Here is a 23,162-nt window from a genome sequence, read left to right on the forward strand (position 1 = left end):
TTTTTTTTTTTTTGGTTTTTTTAAAACATTTTTTTAATTAATCAGCTGAAATTTTAATTAATAAATATCCGTCTTTTTACTAATATATTTTATTATTAATTATAATTAATAAATTTATCAAGAAAAACTAAAAGCAACATCCAAGTGCTTCAAAAAATACTGCATTAATTTTTTTTTTGTTATTATTAATTTATTAATTAGTTTAATTTATCAGGTTCAAGTTTTATCTGACAATAGTCAAGATAACTATATATTAATAAACCGGAAGTTAAATAACCTCATTAAAACATGTCCTATTTATTATTAAGTCTTTTCTTTTATTTAAAATTATTTATTTCTGACTTTAATATTATTAATTAATTTTTTTCTAAAAAATCATTATTTTTAATTAATCATTAATATCTGGACAAATACTAAGACATGTTCATATATGACTACTAATATCTGATCAGATACAAAAAACAAAAATTTTTTACCATACGAGGCTCAGTTTATGCCAGTGACTTTATATATCATCATATATAGCAGATATAATCATATATTATCAGATATAACGCGGCAATTATGTTCGTAGCTTTGTATATGATCATATCCATAATATGATTTTATACGACTAAACATAGTATCAGATATAAGTATATGTGATCAGATATGATCATATAAATCTATATATGATCATAATTTTTTTTAATGACATTTCTGATCATATCTGTACAAATATTGAATTATTTATGGCCATATATGATCATATATGATCAGATACAGAGCTGCATTCTTGTCAATGGCTTAATATATAATTATATATGCAAACAATACTTATATAAGACTAATAATTGTATCAGATATAATCATATATGATCTTATATAATCATATGATCATATATGATTATCTTAATATTTTTTCCAGAAGATAAAAATGAAATAATTATTAATTTGAAAATAAATGTGAGGTTATTTTGACTTGGATATAAAAATTTAATATTTATAATAATAACTTTTAAATATTAAAAATTTAAATCAAAAAGAAATATTAAATGGCATTATTTTGATAATTAATTTATTAATTACAATTTATTAAATTTATAATTCTATTAAATAGCTCAACTATTATTAATAGATTATTAAATATCGAATAAGCAAAAATATTAATATAAGTCTGTATAAGAATTCATTAATTCATTATTTCTCTCATTAATAATTTATAATTCATAATAATTATCGATTAATTTATTAATTAATATTATAATCGATAGCATGGATTAATTTAATTAAATAACAATGATTGAAGAAATTTAATTTTTTATTATTATTAATATTATTATTATAATTAATCAATTAATTAATTTATTTTTTTCTATTAATCCTCACACATCATTAATCACTCACACGCGTTAATTACTAATTAATCCGTTAAGCTTAATGGCATGTAAAATGCTCGTTGGAATTGACTCATGTATACATTTATTTATTTTTACTTTTTAATTATTTGTAATTATAATTAATCATTAATTAATCATCAATTAATTCATTTTTTTTATTTATTTGCCTCATGCGTTTCGCATTAATCTATACAACTTTTAATAATCGATATCTACATTTATTATTTTAATATTAATAACAATAATAACAATTATTATTATTATCATTATTATTATTATTATGATAAGACGATCAAAGAGTATGACGTCATAATTAAATTTTTAAATTATTTTGTTCCGTAACGTTCCATGCTGCGGGAACATCGTGGATTGAGCGTGGGAGCTTAAGTGCTAAATCGATTTTAAACTTTTTAATTATTTATTATTATTTTTATTATTTTTTTTTTTTAATTCATTATTCTTTTCTTATCCTTCTCTTGTTTCCCTTCTTTTCGTTATTTATTATTATTTAGTTTTTTTTATTACGAGTTAATAGTACCCGTAGTACATTGAAAGCATGAAAAGACTTAAAAACAAAAAAAAAAATATATCACGTGCTTCCTTGTTAAAATATATAATAAAAAAATTTGAATTATAATATTAACTTTCGTGTCTACATCTCATCAAATCTGCACGTAAATAAATTTTTTAGTTGAAACAGTTTTCAAAAAAAAAAAAAAAAAAAAAAAAACAAAACAAAACTTACTGGCTTAATTTTAACGCTCATTTTTTTTTATTGTTAATAAAGTAAACGGAGCACGATAAATACTTTCTTGGATCACTATTTAATTTATCACATTATATAGCATTGTATTTAAAAATTTTTTATTTTTTTTTTTTACTAGAAAAATTTAGTTGTCGGAATCGACATAAAGCATCTAATTAATTTATAATTAAATAGTTAATAAATAATATTTATATTGAAGATTTAAATATTGAGTGAACAATTTTTAATTAACGCTTATTGCAATTTTTATATTGAGGTAAAATTTTATATTAAATACTGTTTTATTTGAGTTTCCAAATTTTATTAATTAATCATTTATTAATTAACTCAAAACATCGATTAATAATTAATTATTAATTACAGCGCAGTAATAGATCATTAGATTAATCAAAAGATTAATTATTAATTCAAAATTATTTAATTAATCGATTAATGTTAATTAATTACAAAAAAATTTAAGAGTAACCTTTGAAAAAAAAAAAAAATTTCGACAATTTTACCTCAATTATAAACTTTAATTAACTCTTAGTTATTATTAATATTATTATTATTATAATTATTATTATATACAGTAATTAAAAATAAATAATAATTAACAATGAAATAATATTGACAGTAACAATAATTTACAACAGCAGAAAAGCTCAGTATATCTTGATAGATAAATATAACAATCATTGGCTTACGCCATCTTACATAACATCATCACTCATTAAAACGTCATCTTGTTCATAATAATCATTCATCATCCATCATCATAAATATCAACGAATTCGTTGGACTCATTCGTTTAAATCCCATCGGGACTTTAAATATTTTTCCATCTCGTTTATTTATTTTTTCAACATCCACGCAAATAAATCGTGCACCCGGGACATGAGAAATTATAAAAAAAATATATATAATTTTTTTTTTTATTTTTTTTTAATAAATCACAATCCTTTTTTCATCAACGGAATGATATTTTTGTTCATATTCATTACTCAAATTAAGTATTTCAGGGACTGCTGCCTTTAGTCAAACTTTAATGAGAATATTTTGCATTAATGACCAAAATATTGAGCGATAGTTTGAAAATTAGCATCTATTTTTTTTAGCTTTTATAAGTATTAATTTTAAAATTTTTTAAATGCCCATTTTTTCAAAATTTTATTTTATTCACACTCATAAAAAAAAAAACAGATTTTAAATTATTATAGCATCTGTCCATTTGAAAAACAATAAAACTGACACTTTGTTCAAAATTTCTTCTCATTGTTTCGAAAAAATAACCTCTAGCCCGGACCATAACCTAGTTTTTAACAAAAAATAAAATTTCAGTACAAATTACAAAAGCGAGACAACAAACTTAAACAATCGCATTTAATTTTTTATTTAAATAATAATTATTATTATTTTTTTGTATACACCGAGAGTTAATACTCACAATACAATTCAGTCTCGAAATTTTATTTTATTTTATTTTTAAAATTTTAATATATGTTTTTTTTTTTTTTTTTATTTTTTATTTTAATGCCGGTGGATACCTCTCATTACTCTCAGTCTCGACGCAATTATTAACAATTTAATAATAAATAATGCTTTAACAACAAATTATGATACAATTAATAAATGATATGTATCATTACATAATTGAAATAAATTATTTACAAACGTAATTAACCAAATTTATTAATTATAAATAATAAATTTATTAAGAGGCAGTGCCAAATATAAGTAAATAATTTATTATAAATAATTGGTAACTATTCATTATTATTATTTTTGTTATTTATTTAAAGCAGATTTGAAATATTTTAAGAAGACTATTAATTATTTACAAGCACCCAAGCGTTTATTTATTCATTTATTTAATAATAAATGTACACAATAAAAAATTAGGAGTGAATGCGGATTTTAATTTCTGTTTTTTTTATAATTAAGGCCTGTCCTTAATATTTTTCAAAATTTCCCTTCGTGGGGTACACAAAAAACAAATGATCAGTAGCTGCCACTAATTATTAGAGTAGCTGCCACCGATTATGTTGGTAGCTGCTATCGATTTTTATTTGGTTGCTGCTACCGATTAATTTTCGGTAGCTGTTACCAAAAATTAATCAATAGCAACTATTGATTAATTTTCAGTAGCTGTAGACGACTAATTTTCGGTAGCTGCCACGAGTTATTTCAGTAGCTGCCACCGATTTTTTTTTGAGAGCTGCTACCGAAAATTAATCGACTGCAGCGCATTCACTCAGTAAATTTTTTATAGTGTTAATAAATAATAGTAATAATTAAATAAATTAACAAAATAATGTACAATAAATATAAATAGAGGCTATCCGTAATTAAAAACCGGCAATTACCGTCTCAGAGAGACGTGGGACGGTTAAAATAAAGCAATCCCATAAATGGAATTATTTATTTATTTATTTAATTAATTTTTAAAATTGCTCTTGTCATTAACCAGCTGTTATATTATTTATTTATTTAAGTAATTAAGTATTTATTTATTTCTTTTTGTTATTTAAAAGTTAAATTTTAAATATAATTGCTTTAAGCTTTATGATGCTTGGAAGGAGAATGATTGCCACTGAATTCAGTTGGACAGTCAGTTGTACGAGTTGAAGTTTTAGTTGTCGCAGAACAAGTTTGTGAATTTGTTGAACTGGTAGCTGTTATGCTGCCTCTTGGTTCCCGGCTGCTAGGCTGGCCCCTGGGCTAGATGAGTGCGAGCTTTGGGGGGCAGCAACCGCCCGTGAAATGCCCACTGGCTGCCTCCCGCTCGCGTTTGCGGCGGCCCGTGCGTTCTGAAGTCTTTAAACGAAACCCCAATTACTTTTTTTATTTATTATTTTTCATTAATTAATCGGCGTTATTATCGACAGCCAATTTTTAGTTAAGAAACGCGGGGAAATTTCAAAATTTTATTTATGCATACATTCGAATAAATCAACGTCTAGTAGAATTATCAATGTCTAGTTTATAAAGATGCCTATCAGACATAGATTTATTGAAATATTAGAGCTACGGAGACGATTAATCGCCAGTTAATCAGTGGAAATAATTCACAGCGGAATAGACGAGGTGTAAAATTTAAATTAATGGTTAATTTTCCCCACTTTCCTTAAAAATAATAATAATTCAATGGATTTCTTACCGGTCGTGAATCATCACACGACAGACTGCACAACATTTTAATAAATATGATTAATAATTAGTAGCCAGTGGTTAGTAATTAATAATTTATTTTTCCAGATGTTAAGATTAATTATTAATAATAATGGTAATGAAAAATAGGACATACTTGATCTTGGATTGTCGCATAAACTGTTGAATTTTCCTAGCAGCCTGATGAGCAGCTTGCTGGTGAACAGATTGCTGTCGTGTGCTTGTGGATCCGGGACGAGCACGGTAACTACGATAGTTGCTTTGAATCACCAGTGCGGCTTTGGTGGCTTGTCTGCAATTAGTATAAGAGTATAACCAGAGGCTGGGTAAAGTTCACTAGACTAGGCTAGACTAAACTATACTATGGCACAAGGAACGGATCAGGAGTCGTAGATAAGAATAGGAGAGTTGATAGTAAGGAATCTGAGGTTCCCGAGTGCCAAGTGTCAGATGCTGGGTAATAGAGAGGGTAAGAAGCCAGTGGAAGCTGAAGACACACTCTAGAGACGTTCCATTATGCAGGATCCACGGCCACAGTCTTAGACCCCAAGTCGTATTAATTTAATGCCAGCTTAATTTCGTATTCGAGAGGCCCCCGTGGCAGCCTGCTATAAAGTTAAGTCAAAGTTACCGAATTATTTACGATCCCAATTAAAAGTTGCCGAGTGTCTTACATTCGCACACGATTCGACGCTCTAGAGCTAACGTACAACCTTACAATTGTATCCCGCAGAGCTTACAGATATACTTGTTTATGTTTTTTAACCCCGTTTTGTTTGGGTTAATTGTCGACTCGTTGACTCGTTGGCTCATTAGAATCGCGAGTTAAACCACCGGAGTTATCCATCACCGATTTTAAATCACGTGATTTATGCCCGAGTAGACACTACTGTAATGAGGTTAATTTAATATTTTGGATCGCTAATTTATCAAGATATACCGCGGATTATGAGGATTAATGTTCGGGAAGGAGTGGGGGTCAAATCGGCCGTGACAAAATTACTTTAGTCAAACTTCAATTACTTGTTTAACATATTTTTAAATACTCTAATGCAATTAGAGTTTAGCTTAGCTGTTTGATTTACGAGGTAAAATGGACCGGCGGTAAATTTTCCTTAAGAGCCGTGGGAATTTTAAAAAAAAATTCGCTGCAGAGGGAAAGTCGATTTCAGAGAACGCGGTGGCAGCTCTAGCCTTCGGCTCAAGGAGCCAACTGGCCTCTGAAGTCGTCTAGCAGACAATGCGCTTTTATTTAAAGTCTACTCTATGGTTTCTAAGTAAAAAAAAAATAAGTTTTAATAAAATAGAATGTCCATTTTACCGTTTGATGGCCGATTAAATCTCCCCGGGGTATGATAACTTATAACTATAAAGTATACCTGTAATAAGCGTACTGTTTATGTCGGCGGTAGTACTGCTGTATAAGTACAGCAGCATGTCGTTCGGCTTCCTCTTGACGTTGACGGCCCTTGTAATTGCGATAAGCCTTTTGGATCATACGGGCAGCGTGATAAAGCTCACGTTGCTCGCGATCGGACAGAGTCAGACGACTCAGGTCAGCTTCGCCGTCGGTGATTCGCTCGTTACCGCAGTTACCATTGTAATCATTGTACTGACTGTGATGATTGAGATTATGGTGATGATGGGAATGGTGATGCTGATGACTATGGCTGTGGCTGCCGCCATCCAGTTGGAGCTGCAGCTGGAGGAACTCGCAGAAGTCGGCGGTCGTGGGCGGGGGCGAGGGTGAGTCGGGTGTTAAGCAGCTGCTAGATGGACTGGACGGACTTGCTTCCGCGTCGACGTCGGATACTGATGCCGCGCCACCGCACTCGCGATATGAATCGAAAAGCTCGCCGGAGTCGAGTGGCTGCAATTATTATTTTTTTTTTATTCAACTTCATTTTTTATAATTATTTATGAAAGGCTTTTTATTATTTTTAATTTAATTTCATCAAGAGCTAATGGATTTTATTAAACTTGACATAATTTCAGATTTTAAGCTCTATTTAATTTATTTGAATTAATGAATTGTTAGTTGGTAATTAATGATGAGTTATTTAATTAGCAGTCGAGCAGATAATTAATTATCGTCGGTTTTTTTTTATGCGAGGCAATTGTCGTTTAATTTGATAAATAATATATGAGATATTCTAACGGACGCGTGCGATTGAGGAGTTTTGCAAAGAAAAAAACGTACTTGCGATTACTCATTGAACGGATGCTGATAAATCACTGGAGCAAAAAAGCTTTTGTTTGATTGAGAAAAAAAAATATTGTAAAAGAAAATAATTATTTTTAAAAATATTAAAAAGTCAAGATTTTGGTGGTAAAAAATAATTATTTAAATAAAATTGTTAATTAATCATTTAAATACGAAAATAAATATAAAATACTAAAAACGCGGTATATAATTTATTTGCTAATAAATAAATTAAATTGCTGTGTGAATAATAATCACCAGTTAATAAGATAAAAAAAATATTTAAAAAATTGAAATGAAAATAAAAATGAATAATCGATTTATTGTTAAATAAATAAATCACGTGGCATAAACATTTAAATGAATAATCCGTTTTAATAATACCGAGCATCAAATAATATTACGGATAATACGACTACAGTTGCGTAACATTGTTAATTAAATCGAGCGCGTCCAACAATTATATTTCCACTTATTTCAAAATTTATCAAATTACATTTACCATCAGCTTCAACCCACCCCCTCTCTCTCGCGCTCTCTTAATATCATTTCGCGCAGTCACGATAAAATTAACCGGTCACCTTAAAAGTATAATATCAAATCATAATCCTCATATTTACACATAAATATATGAGTATATATATGACAGGATTTTTAAAAAATATAAATATATAAAAAAAGTTTGCACGTTGCTCGCATTTATGAAACGACAAACAGTATTTCTACCTGTGATAAAATAGTTATGTCAAAATAACTCGTCGAAATTTTATTACCTCGCATAAAACATCCGAAACATTTCCCAGTTTATGATAATAACCCGTAATATATTTATATTTTAATTAAAAATTTCGTTAATTAAATATTTAAATAGTCAATACTTAAGTTGAATAATTATTTTTTCAGGACATCTTTGATCTAAAAAGTAATTAATTACTGGAGTATCTTAATCCTGATCTACTTTATAAAAAAGACACTTTATATTCGGTTAAATTCCATTTAAAATTGTGTACTTACCATTTGCTCCATAAAAGCATCCTCGAGCGGGGTCAATGAGGATGGCGGCGAGGGTGGCAGCGAGGGGGACGAAGGATCACCCTCTCTCTTTATTCTCTCTGGTAGCGCGGCAATTATTTGTTCGGCCAACGTCAGCACCCGCACGTCTTCCTCCCCTAAAAAAAATAAATTACCACCCTAGCCAAACTTAAAAGCGTAGGCGACTAACCGCCGTTTTACCACCACACACATCAACAACAAAAACAAAAAAATGTAAACATAAACAGAAATAGAAACATTTTTTATCCAAATTAACCCATCAGCTCAAAAGTTTATAAACAAATTAACCATTTAGTAACAAACTTATTTTTTTTTTTTATATAAATTATAAGTACACTCGAAAATAACTTTTATTTTGTTATTTAAGATTTTTTTTTTACTTATTTACGAAAAAGTTATACACCAAAGCCGGACGACAGAAAACACGTTGCCAAAGCTGCTATATATCAGACGTGGAAAAATCTTGGCACTGCGTTTTATAATATATATATATATGAAACGAAAAAGCACACACACGTGTTGAAAAATATAATTTGTGAGAAAACCCCATCCCATTTTGTTAAGTAGTGACCATCCTTTATGTTGTTAATTTTTTTTCTTTGTTAACTTTTTAATGTTTAATTATAAAAAGTTTAACACATGTGTAATTTATCTTAGTACTCAAGTATTGTCTGTAAATGTGTGGAAACACAGATACCTTAGCTATGTGATAGAATTCAAAGATGAAGGCCAAGCAAACACCAACACTGCTCAAGCTATAGGAAGGGTTAGTATTCATTTTATAAAATACTGTAACTCTAGCTTTCATTGCTGTAAAAAGTCTTCTCAAGAGTATTTTATTTTTCATTTCATCTCTTAACACTCATCCGTAATCGAAAGCCGTATTTTTAACTCGCAATATCTTTCCAATTATTAAATTTTCCAACCTGATTATTTTTGCGCTAAACCGATACCATTTTACCCCGTAACTCTATTAAATTTCACACTTCAAATCCTTCTAGTTCATTTATTACAAACATTTAAAGTTTAAAACTGAGGATTTTTCACGACCCGAGCCGCCATTTTGTCGCTTCTGCTTTATACCGACAGGGGAAAAAAGGCGGGGAATTTAAAAATTTAAATTTACAATTAAATTGGCGCGTAAACTAAAGACGGGTTTACTAAAATACTCTGACTAGACTTTTTACAGCATGGAAACATAACCAAATAATAAACAGTAATAGGTAACTTCAAACAAGTAAACGGTTAGACAACACACGAGACAGGCACAGGCAAGTGGGGGATTCAGTGATTTTTCAAAAAAGTCTCTGGTTAGTTTTGTTTGGTTGTTTTTTTTTTAGGATTTTGTTACGATGGACATGTACGGACCTACAGACGATTGGGAGCTTGGAGTACTCTCCATTCCTTGATGGTCCAAGCCTAAAGACGAATCATCCTCTTGCAATAATTCCATCCTGTCCAGTAGCGGAGAAGCACCTGTATATTTTCCGCATATATAAACGCTCTTTATAAATAATACTCGCTTACTTTGGTTTACCGCGGGTGTTTTTAAAACAAATAAAGTAATTTTCAAAGGGTTTGAGGCATTTAAAGGGTCAATGGCTAGCCAGTGCAACAAAATATTATTTATATAAGGAGTTAAAAGATAAATATAAAAGATAATTTGAAATAAAATATTACGGAGTGTTTGAAAGATAAATGTTTAAACGAAACTAACACAAGGTTAAATCGAGACCGCTGTCTTGTGAGGGACGTCTCGGGCTAGGACTTGCCGGTCGTAAGAAGAGCCTCTCATCTTGTCTCCTTGCTTCCAATCGATTCAACTCCTTGGCAATATCCGTATGACCATTCTCTGTAGCCAGATCTGTTGCACTTCGGTTCTGACAATCTCTCACGCGTAGAGCCATCGCGTTCCACCTGGGGCAATAAATTGTAATAACCCTAGAAGCTAATTTACTTTCTTCCTCGTTGACGAACGCGATTTTAAAATAATATTTTTATAATCAATGTAAGCTGCTGTAATTAGTAAAAGTAAATAGGACTTACCGATAAAGAATACGTGCAGTATCAGCATGTCCAGCGGCACAGGCCCAAGCAAGAGGTGTTAAGCCTGCAGCGTCTTGTCTCAAAGCGTCGACCTCTGCATCTAAAACACTGCTAGGATTTTCTGACCGCCAGTGAAGAAGAGCACAAGCTAAACGCGAATAACCTAAACCGGCAGCAAGATGTAGTAGAGTTGGTCCACCGGATTGCAGAGGTTCGGCACCAGCTCGCCATGGACGGACAACTGCGTCCTGAAACAAACCCGCAGCTCCTTAATAAATAAACCGAGATGTTGACGGAGTGGAGAGTGGAAAATTGAAGGGTGTCAGTACCTGACAGTAAGTAACGAGACGCTCTTCGAGATGTACTGCGGGCGAGGGTGGACCTGGTCCTTGTAAACGTGATTCGACGTCCGCCAATCGATCTAGTAATGCCTTTTCTGGACTTGGCTCTGTTGTGGGCGCACGTCGATATTCAAATGCAACGCTGTCAGACACGACAAATCCATCACAAGCCACTTGTAGTGAGGCGATACCGGGGGCGTGAGCTGGACAACGACAACGTAATACACCCGGCTGTACCAGACACGCTTCAACTGGCTCAGCGTCAAATAGAACGGAATACGATTGTGAACCACTACCACCTGTCCACGGTCCAGCTACAAGTACCTAGATTACGTTTGCGGTGTTAATATTTTATGCCTGGTTCCGGAAGGAACACTGCTGTATTAGGAATAAAAGTTGCTACTGAATCTTACCTTGACTCCACCTTCGGTGTAACTCCATTCGGGACTATACTCGGCAATATGGACGGTAGCTCCAGGATGACAAGCACTGTCAGATTGTGAACCGGTTCTGTCCACTTCTGCCTTATGCTCAGTCTCAAAATCATGGAGCTCAGGAAGATCGCCGAATACATCGAAAGCATCAAGATTTACGAGTACATCATCAGAAGAGTCGATAAAGTCCATGGGATTGATGATATGATTGTCAGCTGGCGACGGAGATGGGGAAGGAGGTATCATATTTGCTGAAAGCGTTCGCTGAATGTCTTCCTGACTCAAGTCCAGGGTCTCGACGAAGTCCGTCATGCCGCTGTTGCCAGACGCACTGATTGTCTGATGTGTTGTGAGCTCAATCGAGTCTTTGGTATCCAAATCCTGCTGCTGTGTCTGCTGCTCGCGATCAACACTCGTCTGCTGTTGCTGTACCAAATTCTGTTCGCTGACTGTCTGCATTTCAACCTGCTGAGATTGCTGAGTCTGCTGCTGCTGCGGTTGCTGTGGCTGTTGATGATATGGCTGGCTGTTGAGTATCAAAAGTCCACCGCCACCCTGTATTTGTTGGAGACTTAAAACTAGAGGTGCTGGCTGTTGACTCTGGGTCGAGTGGGAATGTCTTGAGTATATGCGAGGCGCTGTTGACGCCGTTGACGAGGGCTGCTGGCCTCCAGTCGTCGAGGTTACCTGCAGCAAGGTCAACAGCGACATCTCATCCTTTGTTTTAAAATTTCTACTTGTAAAACAATGGCCCTCGAGGGTTTAAGTGATGATCAATAGTAATTTTAGCTCCAGAGGTGTTAAAAAAAACTCAACAAGGAATAAAGCAAAGGAGGGAAATTCAAATATTCAAATTACCTGATTGTCTGGTGTTAATCGTCGAGGAGCCAATTGTGCTCCAGTCGTTGACGTGGTCGTTGATGCACGCTGTCTGTCCAGTAATTGAGTTACAATCATATCAACTGGGTGGTTATTATGCTGCGATAGATGTGGATTGTTGGGATCATCATCGCTGCCCAAAAACATGGGCCTCAATTGCGAGGCCAATTCGTCACGTGTCCATTCTTTTTTGTCTGGTGGTAATGCAAGGCACGGCGGTAGTGCTGCCAATTTAGCGTCACCGTCTGGATAGGGTACGTTTAAATAATGTACCAGTACGACGTCAGGATTTTGAAGTAGCCAGTAACAACGACGATGAAATGTCGGCAAAATTGCCGAGTGTACATAACAACCGTATATACATTCCACTCCTTGGACCTTTTATGTTTAATCGTTAAAAAAAAAAAGAGGAAATAAAATGAAACGTGTCATTAGCTTAAGTACCAGGGGGCAGGGGGTAGGGAGAGACTAAAGTGAAAGACAATGAAACAGAGAAAATTAGGCAGCCCGAGGAAGAAGGAAGGAAGGAAATGATATTTATTAAAGAACGGGTTTCAATGTCTTACTTTAGCCGGGTTTATATTTCTTGTGTTGGGGCTGAAACGGTTGTTTAAAATAGTAACCTTTAATTTCATGTGATCTTCACGTGTAGTCTTGCCGTCTTTACGTTTCTTCCAGCAGTATCCATCACGCCGATAGCGAACTTTCTTACGTGAATAAAGCAACATAGAGCCACTTCGTGGGCGGACCTTGACCTCCCGACTTTGCCACTCCGCGTGTCTTTGGAAGCTGATAAGGATCGCAGCTATTTCCTGTAGACAGAAAATGTGTTGCATCATCAAATCAACATCATCATCATCATCATCACCTTAAGTACTTAGGCCAGTCCGATAATTGATTTAAGTTTCGAGAGCTACTGCTATTCGCTCGGCTCCCACTCCCCCGAGGCTGCTAGTGCTCTCGAATTCCCAAAACCCTCCCGAACTAAAGCTTTTACTTAGCCAGCTAGCAATCTAGCAAGCTAGCTAGCTTTTCAGGACACGTGCGGAGAAGGATAGAGAAAGAGAAAAAGGATAAGTGAGTGAGTAAGAGTACCACTATGTGCCACTAGCGATATTGATTCGACTCGGAAGCTTCAAGTTTTATTTCTTTCACGCCTTTATCCTACTCTCCGTCTATAATGTCGAAAAAAATATATAGTCCGAGGCAAGGGTGTGCTGGGGCTGGGAAGGTAAAAATTTAAGCAAGGATAGGAGAGGATAAAGAAGAGTTAAAAGAGCCCTTTAGCTGATAAAATGGGAAAAAGAAAAAGAAGAAGCAGACGAGGACGAGGACGAACAGCTATATAAGACGACGCTGACATGTGCCTTTTCTTCACTCACTTCTCTTCCCTCATCACTCCTGCGGATGTCAGCAAATCACATTGGAATATCCTCGTCGTTGGCATCTTGCTCCCTCATACCCTTCGCCGACCCTTTTTTTTTATTATTGAGCAAGCGTTGACTTTGCCACTCGGTGCAAAGCAAGTAGAAGCATTTCTGCAACTAGGCTATACACCGACGAATACGTATACGATACCACGACAGTTGTACTGATAAATCTCAAGTACTTTTCGAGTATACCTTCCAGACTCTTGTAAAATATTCCCATCTATATACAGATATATAAATATATAGATCCCAGCACTTTAATACCGGAAAAGAAGGCGTCATCGCTCATCTCTCATCTTGGATTTGCATCCCGTCGTAAAATGGATTTTCATAAACTCTCATCGTCAACATTGCTGGTGGCTTATATTCCGCTGCTACCTCCCCTTCTTCAACAACATCAACTTATACTTTAGCTCCCTAAGGATTCATCATTCGTGCTATGCAAAGTTTTAAGGAAACGGAAGTTTCTCAAACAGTCATCCGCGTCTTCTCAACTGGCTGTCTCCTCTAAGCACCCGTACTTAACTTACTACTCGTCACTGTATAACCAAAAAAAAAATAAATAAAGGAAAGGAGAAGGAGAAGGAAAATAAGAAGGACTTAGTCACATTATACATAAAGTGCCGCAAGGAGTTACTGATGTCTCTTTTTGGATAAAGAAGAAGGTCATGATGAATGGCCGCGGAAGGAACCGATATCGCTGTCTACTCGAGTATCTTCTATGAACCCTACAGCTTTAACCCCTTCTCAAGTATTCTCCCATTCTAGCACGTCGTTATTCCTCCTAAATCTTTTCCTCTACTATGTGCCGTAAATTTTACCGATGGAAATCGAGTCGAGACGGATGCGTTCAATTCGTCAGGATATTTCCCCGTAAGTAAACCCACGAAATTCACAGTCTCCATAAATGTTTCCACACAAACAGAATGAGAAAGACAAGTGGATGAAGATAAAAAAAAGAGAAAAGTAGTGAATGTAATAAAAAAAATAGCCGGAAGTAGACAGTAGTCTGAGGACGTCACAGGTCGATGGGTGGTCTCTGTCCGCGTGTTCTCTGTGTATGTATTAGTGAGGGGGTGAAAACCTTTTTCTCCTTTGGCCCCAGTCTCTTGTCTCTTGTCTCGATTGTCTCTGTCTTTTCTATATCTGGCACGGCTCGGTTCTCGTTCGTTCGTTCGTTCGTTCGTTCGTACGTAGGTACGTGGTCGGAATATAAATATATTCTGAACGGGATGGGCTGGACAAAGAAAGGACGCGGCGACTATGTATGGGCCCCAAGAGATAGATGTTGGACTGCCTTAGCATGTTACAGTGATTTACAACTGGTTAATTGATCATTTGCATTCTGCACGGACTGGGCTGTTGTATATAGTCCTGGGGCACGGGTGCTTCTTCCCCTTTCGAAACTATATAGATTTAAACGATACAATGATAACAGTACAAGTGTATTGTGCAAGTTGTTATTGTAGTTACAAGAGAATACACGTATATACATAGCGAGCCGCGAGTATCTCATACTTATGCACATACTTATTTCTTTCGTGTTGTACCCAACGGTCGGCCAATAGTGAAATGGGTCAGGAAATATACCGTAGTAAGAGTAGTTTCCAAGACACCGTGATGTGCTCTTGCACATTGCAAGTTCCTCGCCTTGCCTCCGAGCAAGTATTATGTAAATTTCTCTCTCCTCTCTGTGTACCACCACAGAGCTACAACTCACTGACAACCTAGACCAGTGCCATCTACCAGTGTAGATGTAGATGTGGATGTGTGTACACATTTGGGAAAATATATGCGAACCACTCTGCCGAGGCAAAACTAATTTCGACTGTTATTACCCCCTCGGATTCTCCCCAGTTGGCACTCGAGCAATGAGGAAAGAGCTCGAGGTAAAAGAAATAGCATAGAAAAATAAAAAGGAGGTTGAGAACTACGAGTTTTAAGAAGTTCAGGCCACGATCCTTTGCGTTTCTTATGCACATTCAGCCGATAGTACCACCAAAAGATTTGCCTAGTATAACCGAACTCACTATGAGGATAAGGATAAGAATATATTCTCTATGCTGCGAGTATATATTTGTATATATGTATATATATGAGGTATGTACGTGTGAGTGGTAAAGTAATTTGGATGCACGATGCCATAGATTTGGGCTCAGGAAGTGATGCATCCAAGTTGATTCACTTCAAGGCTTTCTCTCTTTCCATTTGGCCCGAGTCAACTTGACTTTACTTATAGGTGAGTTTCTTCAAAGTTTCTGTGTTCACATGTATATTTATATACACATGTGGGTGTGGGTGGGTATGGATCTATGTTTAATGCAACTGTGTGAAAGGTGCGTTTTGCATAACACATGCGGGGTCATCTAAGTACTGGGAATTAAGGTCGTAATAAAAATAATAAAAATAACGGCACACAAAGAAAAAGATTTGAATGTGTAGGTTATGTTCAGCAGCGAATGTGTTGTCCATTGTATACTGGGCATACAAATTACAACGCGAATATAAAGGTAACGAGCCGCGGATAATCTCCTGGCGTGCAACGCGTGTGCTTTCTACACAAGAGCGTGTCCTATCAATATATCAAATGTGAAATACTCTGAAGCAAGTTTGAGCCGGGGTTTACTCAGTGAAAGAGAGCTGAAGGGAGAAAAAGGATAAAAATAGTCCTGACCACAAGCCCTATTGATTTTCTCCCCGGTCAACCACATCGCATTAAGTTAATTTTCTCTTTTCCGTTAGTCCACATGCTCGCTACTGTTTTCTACAGCTATTCACATAATATATACTGTGCTACCTATGTATTAGATTTCTTCTCGCATCTCTCAAACCAAAACCAGACTAAACTCACCCCAACGAGGTGCTTTGAATAACCCAATAGTCAAAGGGATGTTTTTTAAATAAATATAAAACTCGCATGCTTCACATGCTTTTATTATTTTTTTACTCAGTGTAGACTTTTTAAGTACAACTTCTGGATGATAGCAATGGATAGAATTTAAATAAGGAAAATAATTTTACTTTTTATCAAGGAGCTCGGGTTTTTTCTCTTTCGTACTTGAGTGGATCAACGGAAGTTCTTCTACTTGGACAGTAAATTTGTCAAAATTTTCCGAAATTTTCATTTAATTGGACTTTATGATAAAAGCATTCTTCAGAAAATTTTTGGTTACAATTCATGCAAAAAAATTTTTACCTCATATATTTTTTATGACACATATATTTGCAATAGCAGTGAAGCAAAAGGAAATTCATGTACTCTTATGATACATATGATTTATTATTATTCTTATGTGACAGTCATGACATTATCCGACACGACATTTGCCCATCAATAGAGTCAAGAGTTTAGTGAATTCGAGAAAAAAAAAAAAATGGCATATTAAATTTGAAACCAGAGCCGTTATGAGAAGATATATATTACAAGTAATGAACTAACATGACTTTTTAATCTACCAGAGATGTATAAAGGAAAAAAAAGGATAGAATTTAATAAAGCGAACAATAACTGGGATTAAATGAAAAATATAGTGTATTAAAAATGTAGTTGATAAAGAAAGCTTTATCGACATATTTGACAGCTAATGTATAAGCTCTTCAGTTGCCCTACAATACCGCCATGAATTTGTGCTGGTATAAAAAAATATAATAAATAATAAAAAGTAACAAAATATATATAGGAATTTTGCAATCTCTTTGTGGCATCAGAACGATGAATGAAAAGCAGTTTTCCATAGCACTGTATCTAGGCAATATCAATATTTCATTGACATTTCTATCTAGCATTCTCTTGTGCGCTTTGTACACAGGCCCACGGAGACTTGAATCAAACAGGAAAACCAATAAATTTTATAATTTTACATCGCCTATTATCGTTACCGTTCCAATAACTATTTATAGTTTTATAATTAACTTTCCAATTATTTTTGACAAATTTTTATTTTTTATCTGAAAATTTATTTGGAAAATTTTAAATTGACAGCTTTTTTGTGAAATCACCATACGGTGACATTTTAACCCGGCAAAAAAAATTGTCAATACTGAGTTTTCAATAATTTATCGAAAATTTTTCTGACCTCCATAAAAAAAATTTTCATTCTGATGGAAAAATGATGAAGGTTTTAATGGACGTTAAATATCGTGACCGGTCTTATTTCCGGCGGCAAAATTTCAAAAATCGATGGAAAATGGTCTGGGGTCAAAATGGCAGCTATTCAGGAGTTAAGCCTTTTATTTATTTAAAAATAATTTACTGTCACCCTGAAATTAATTTGAGGCGCTTTATATTTATAGTTTCCCAGCGTGGTAACGTATGGTGTCAACCGTGTTCGGGAAATCGGTTCACCGAATCCAATTGTTACGCCACTCGTCAATTCGGTGGGGCAAAGACCCGAGTTAAATTGCAAATTTGCGGTAGTGTCGATCAAAGAAAATAAAAAATATAAAATTTCGAGTCCAATTGAGTGAAATTGCGGTCGGTTAGTGTGCATAGCAGGTAATTTCAAAAAGACACATTTTTTTTTTTTTTTTTTTTTTTTTCATTCTTTTTGTATCAATACAAATATATATCTATGCAGATATAAATATAGAGTAGATACATATGTACCTATGAAATTGAGAGGATATAAAAGAAAAAAATATTTAATTGCTCTTTTTTGCCGCCCGTTCGAACAAACTTTTTTAGTTTTAGTTTCATTTTTTAGCAGCCTGAAAAATATACAACACTCATGAGCGGTTTTAAACGACTCGTTGATTGAAAAGCGTTAGGAAAATTTTTTACCATCACACTTTTCCCTCTCTATATATTTTTTATATTATTATTATTATTGCCAGACCAAAGAGCCAGTGTAGTCTTCTATATCTTTGAGCGCGCGAGACCGGGAATGATTTATTTAAACGATTAAAGACTCGATCCATTATCAGATTTATTCAATCGAGGAAACTTCTCGAGTCCAAGTGTAAGCATTAGTATTTCTATGAATTTATGTAGATATATAAATGTATATATAGAAGTTTGGAATTTAAATGCGAGCGTAGATGATAAAAAAAAAAATGGGAATAAAAAAAAAACGGCATCGCAGAGAGTAAAAATCTTTTGTCGGCATCCCTTACTATTAAAAAGTATATGAGAACTACTACTGGTATACTTCTACTAGTTCTACTTGAGCTTCTACTAGAGCGATGAGAACGATAAAGAAAAAAAAAAAAAAAAGAGAAAATGAAAGCCACTCATTTTAAAAACTTTTTTCTTTTATTTTATTTTTTAAAAAACTGAAAACGCTCAGGCCACTCTCATATGCCGTCAGGGTGCTTGAGAAAAATGGTGGTGAAGAGCCGACGCGGGTGACACATTTTACCGCGAGCGTATTTTCGTGTGGGGGATTCACTGCCGAAGGCGGGGGTGCCAACATCTGAACTCTTAAGCTAAGACCAACACACACTAAAAACATTTAAAAAATAAAATAAAAGGTTTTTTTTTTTTTTTTAAAACAGAGAATGCGAGTTATAAAAGCTTGTGTGAGTAAGGGATGAAAGGAATACGGGTGAGAGCGAGCGAGGGTGGGCTGGGGTATATAGAATGAGAAGAGGCGTGAGAAAACAAGATCGAGAAGTGGATATACCCCCGGCGGCGAATACTAACTGGGTTGAGAAAAAGGGATAGGGACTCAACTCTGATTTCCAGACTTTATGCGAACGAGTGATTTAAAAGTTTTTCCACGCGACCATGGGGGGTGGCGCCTCATCCACATTTCTTTATGCTTTTTATTCTTCCCTCTTTTTTTTACCTTTTAAATTATTTGATTTTTTAAGGTTATAAATTCAACGGGTTCTTTAATGCAATAAACCTGTTAAATCAAATTTTTACAAACGATAATTACGTATTATAAAATAATTCAATTTAAAGACTACCCTGTCAGATCAAAATTACGGCAAATGTACCGTAAATTACGATAAGTTACGGAAAATAAGCGTTAACACGGTATTATGCTATTTCGAGGTAATTCTTCTAAATGCCGTAAATTGCGTTGATTTGCGGTAAAATATCGCAGCACAGTGACAAATTTTCCCGTAAATTTCCCGAAAAGTACGGTATGTTACCGAAACGACGGTAATTTGCCGCAAATTACCGTATTTTCTATCAGGAAATGGCATATTTACGGGAAAATACCGAATTTTTCAGCAAATTTGTGGTCAAATACCGCACCTATACCGTAAAATCCGGTATTTCGCCATCAATTGCCGTATTTTTACCGCGAGGTTGCATTTTGCGGCAAAAATTCTAAATTCTGTAAATTACCGCGATTGCTAGTAAAATACTGCATTTTTACCATAAAATACAGTATTTCTACCAAGTCTACGGTGAGTTGCCACAATTTTACCGGAAATTACTGTAATCTGCTGGATTTTAGCGTAAAATGCCGTAATTTTTGGTAAAATACCTTTTTTTAGGGCAATTTTTCTGAATACCATAAATTACGGTATTTTGCGGTAATTTACGGTAATTCGAATCTGCTAGGGTAATTAACCGGTAGGATTTGTCGAAAATTTTGATAATTTGTCTGAGAAGGACATTTCAGCAAAATCCCGGTTTAAACCGGTGCGCATTGAATTCCGTAGAAAACGATAAAAAAACAAAACATCGGAATTAATGTCGTTTATGATTTCCTATGCAACAAGAACTGAAAAGAAAATCAAGGGGATTTAGTGATTCCTGAGAACATACACACTGATCGATAGATACCCAGCAATTTTCCTGTGGTTGCATAATTTAAGGAAACGGAAGAGTGCTCGACTTATCAAACGATCGTGGATAGTTGAGACTCCTAAAGAAAGAGTTATACCGGCTCGTCTGGATGCGGTAGCAGTATCCTTCATGGCATCGTTATCGGCAAGCCAAACCAAAGAGGACAGGAAGTGAGAGAAATTTCCACTCCCAACGATTCAACTTTCCCCAACTCCGACTCCGACTCCGACTACGACTATGACTTGGAATCCTCGATCTCCCGTTCACCCCACAAGGAAACGAATCGAATCGAAAGGAAGGATAAGAGCAGAAAAGAGCCGCATATAGATACACAGGATATAGGAATAGAGTAAAATTCCAGCGAGCCTCTCTGGGTTTAACGAGTAGCATTTGGACTCGCTACCAACTACAACTCAGCACATACTCAAACCGTGCCCGTCGGCTCCAGCTATTGATCGGAGACCGGGGTCAGAGAGTTACCAGCACACAGCATGGACTACATCCGTATATACATTTAAACTGTATCATACATACCAACAATTACCTAGATACGTGGAGAGACCACCAGCATACGCACATAGACGCACACTTAACCCTGGATATGTATATTAGGGTTGTATATTTTGTGGGTAGCCCGCAAGGTTTCCTAGGCTTGATCTATATGTGCATGTACATCCACGCTCAGGCAACACCTGAATACACGCTAAGTAGCTCAACATGCATACCTACAGTATAACAACCACAACGCGAGCTATCAACCACCAACTCTGATATTATCTCTCTTGCACTTCTCTTTTCGCGGAACCACATATCCACACACTTTATATACTTGTTTTACTGCACTCCAGAGTAACTACTATTCCCAGTTATAAAATCAACGAATAGATCTAGTTGTAGCTTTAGCTTTAGCTTCACCTCTACCTCTACCTGTGCTTCTACTTGTAACTAGAATTGCCGGCTGTATAAAACCGCTCAAACCTTAACTCAACACTACGTTGCTGCTACTGCTGCTGCTAAATATATTCAAGCAGTATCACTATAAAGAATGTCTATATAGAAGCTAACGAGAAAGCGTGCGGGACCATGTGCTGGTGGCTTGGGATAAAAACACACTGATATACAGACTATATACATATATACATATACATATATAGATATATAAATGGGTAAAACGAAATTGCTACCGCCGCGAAATTCCGATAATGCCTTCCGCGGGTTTTTCAGCCTTTCCGCGAGTGAACCTTCTCTGGCTAGGCTATTTTATTTATTTATGTAGTACATTGTAGGGTGCGTTGGGCGCTGAATACTCCCGGGTGATAAAAAAAGACTTTGTGCAACAAGGGCTTTAAGAGTTTTTCAATGGGAGCTCCTGAGGGAGTGAATTCCATCCCGGGATCCAGCAGACTTGAATAGTTTTGGGAATAAGCTCAGAGTAAAGGAGAATGGGGTTGATTATTTTTAGGTCGCTCTGCTGCTGGTACTTTTGTCGGGATGCTGATAGCTCGCTTACAAAATTGTGCGGTATTAAATGGTATGTTGAAGATGGTACGTTGCATATCTCCTATAATGTCTATTGTATATCGTGTAATATAAGTACCTCGTTGGTGTTCCATCGGTGCCTCTGGGTTGGAAAGTGCTCGGCACGTGGTAGTGTCTCCAAGTTTTCCGGTAGCTTTATTGGATCCCCGTCTACAATATAACAAATAGACATTAGTTTTCACTTGCAATTTAATAAATTTCAATTGGGTTTATTACGTGAACAAAATTACACCGTTAGAAATGGAAGAGAAAGCCAGGGAAGGAACGGAAAGGAGAAATAAGGAGGACAGAAAGGATTATATTGGAAAATATAAATTATTGTAAAGAAAAAAAAGGTTATTTTCTTATAACTGGACTGTAGACCCTTAAGTTTATTACGTGATAAAAAAAAAGGCTGTAAAAAAAAAGGGATTGCGGGACTAAGAACATGCTGACCTCGTTCCAATGGCAAATATTACCAGTTGGTGTCTTCTGGCCGGTTGGATAAATTTTAACAAACTCTTGTCTGAGTGAATGTGGGTCAGAGGCTTTGTCCAAATCTATGGATTGTGGGTTGGTTTTAAATAAAATAAATACGGATATCAGTGTACATAAACTTTAACTTGTAAATAAAATAAAATGTTATAAGATAAAAAGAATTGGCGAGAGCATAAATTATGCATCGGCATAAAATAGTAAATACCAGAATCCAGATGTCACGGTGTTTTGTTGTAAGGTAAAAAATTTACCTCGTAAATTACCCTTGGTAAATATTGTACGTGTGTGAGAAGGCTTCCAATGTTTTATACTGTTTTGATTGGAAATCGTTTATTTTTAAAATATATTGACCTAGGATTTATGGGCTCAGTTTTTACTTTTGAATAGATTAATTGAATTTACTCGAGTGAGGATAAATAATTATTATTTCCGGCAGTTATTAGACTGGAAACGGGTTCTACAATTGTAATTAATTATTCATTTTTGTTTAAATTAATTTATACGGTTTGTGTGACTCAAAATAGCTCTTTAACATTTTAATGACCCAGTTCCTAGATTTTGAGTATAATGTAATTTTAAACCCTTGCTCAAACGGCTTACTTTACGTTTTTCACCATTACCTTTTCTTTTTTTTTTTTTTTTCCAAGTACTTAAACTTGGGTATTAAAACTCATTTCTGTTAGTTCATATTGTTCTAAAGGGAAAAAATATTTTCCATTG

General features: G+C 34.8%; 1 protein-coding gene across 5 annotated transcripts in view; it reads right to left on the minus strand.

The window, feature by feature from the left end:
* Positions 1 to 3,493: 3,493 nt before the first annotated feature.
* The window catches only part of LOC103580440 (calmodulin-binding transcription activator 2), a 55,327-nt gene continuing 35,658 nt past the window's right edge, over positions 3,494 to 23,162 (minus strand). For 2 of the 5 annotated variants that reach the window (XM_053741906.1, XM_053741907.1), the window contains exons 4-15: positions 22,024 to 22,115; positions 12,875 to 13,063; positions 12,231 to 12,629; positions 11,352 to 12,125; positions 10,927 to 11,262; positions 10,598 to 10,845; positions 10,269 to 10,468; positions 9,920 to 10,027; positions 8,513 to 8,667; positions 6,675 to 7,165; positions 5,432 to 5,587; positions 3,494 to 4,941 (exon numbers count right to left, since the gene is read on the minus strand). In XM_053741906.1, the coding sequence (XP_053597881.1) occupies positions 4,803 to 4,941; positions 5,432 to 5,587; positions 6,675 to 7,165; positions 8,513 to 8,667; positions 9,920 to 10,027; positions 10,269 to 10,468; positions 10,598 to 10,845; positions 10,927 to 11,262; positions 11,352 to 12,125; positions 12,231 to 12,629; positions 12,875 to 13,063; positions 22,024 to 22,115 (3,287 nt within the window). In that variant the 3' untranslated portion in view covers positions 3,494 to 4,802. The remainder of the gene's footprint in view (positions 4,942 to 5,431; positions 5,588 to 6,674; positions 7,166 to 8,512; positions 8,668 to 9,919; positions 10,028 to 10,268; positions 10,469 to 10,597; positions 10,846 to 10,926; positions 11,263 to 11,351; positions 12,126 to 12,230; positions 12,630 to 12,874; positions 13,064 to 22,023; positions 22,116 to 23,162) is intronic. The other 3 variants (XM_053741910.1, XM_053741909.1, XM_053741908.1) reach the window with 3 other exon arrangements.

This window comes from Microplitis demolitor, chromosome 9 (assembly GCF_026212275.2).
Source record: "Microplitis demolitor isolate Queensland-Clemson2020A chromosome 9, iyMicDemo2.1a, whole genome shotgun sequence".
Lineage (NCBI taxonomy): Eukaryota > Metazoa > Arthropoda > Insecta > Hymenoptera > Braconidae > Microplitis > Microplitis demolitor.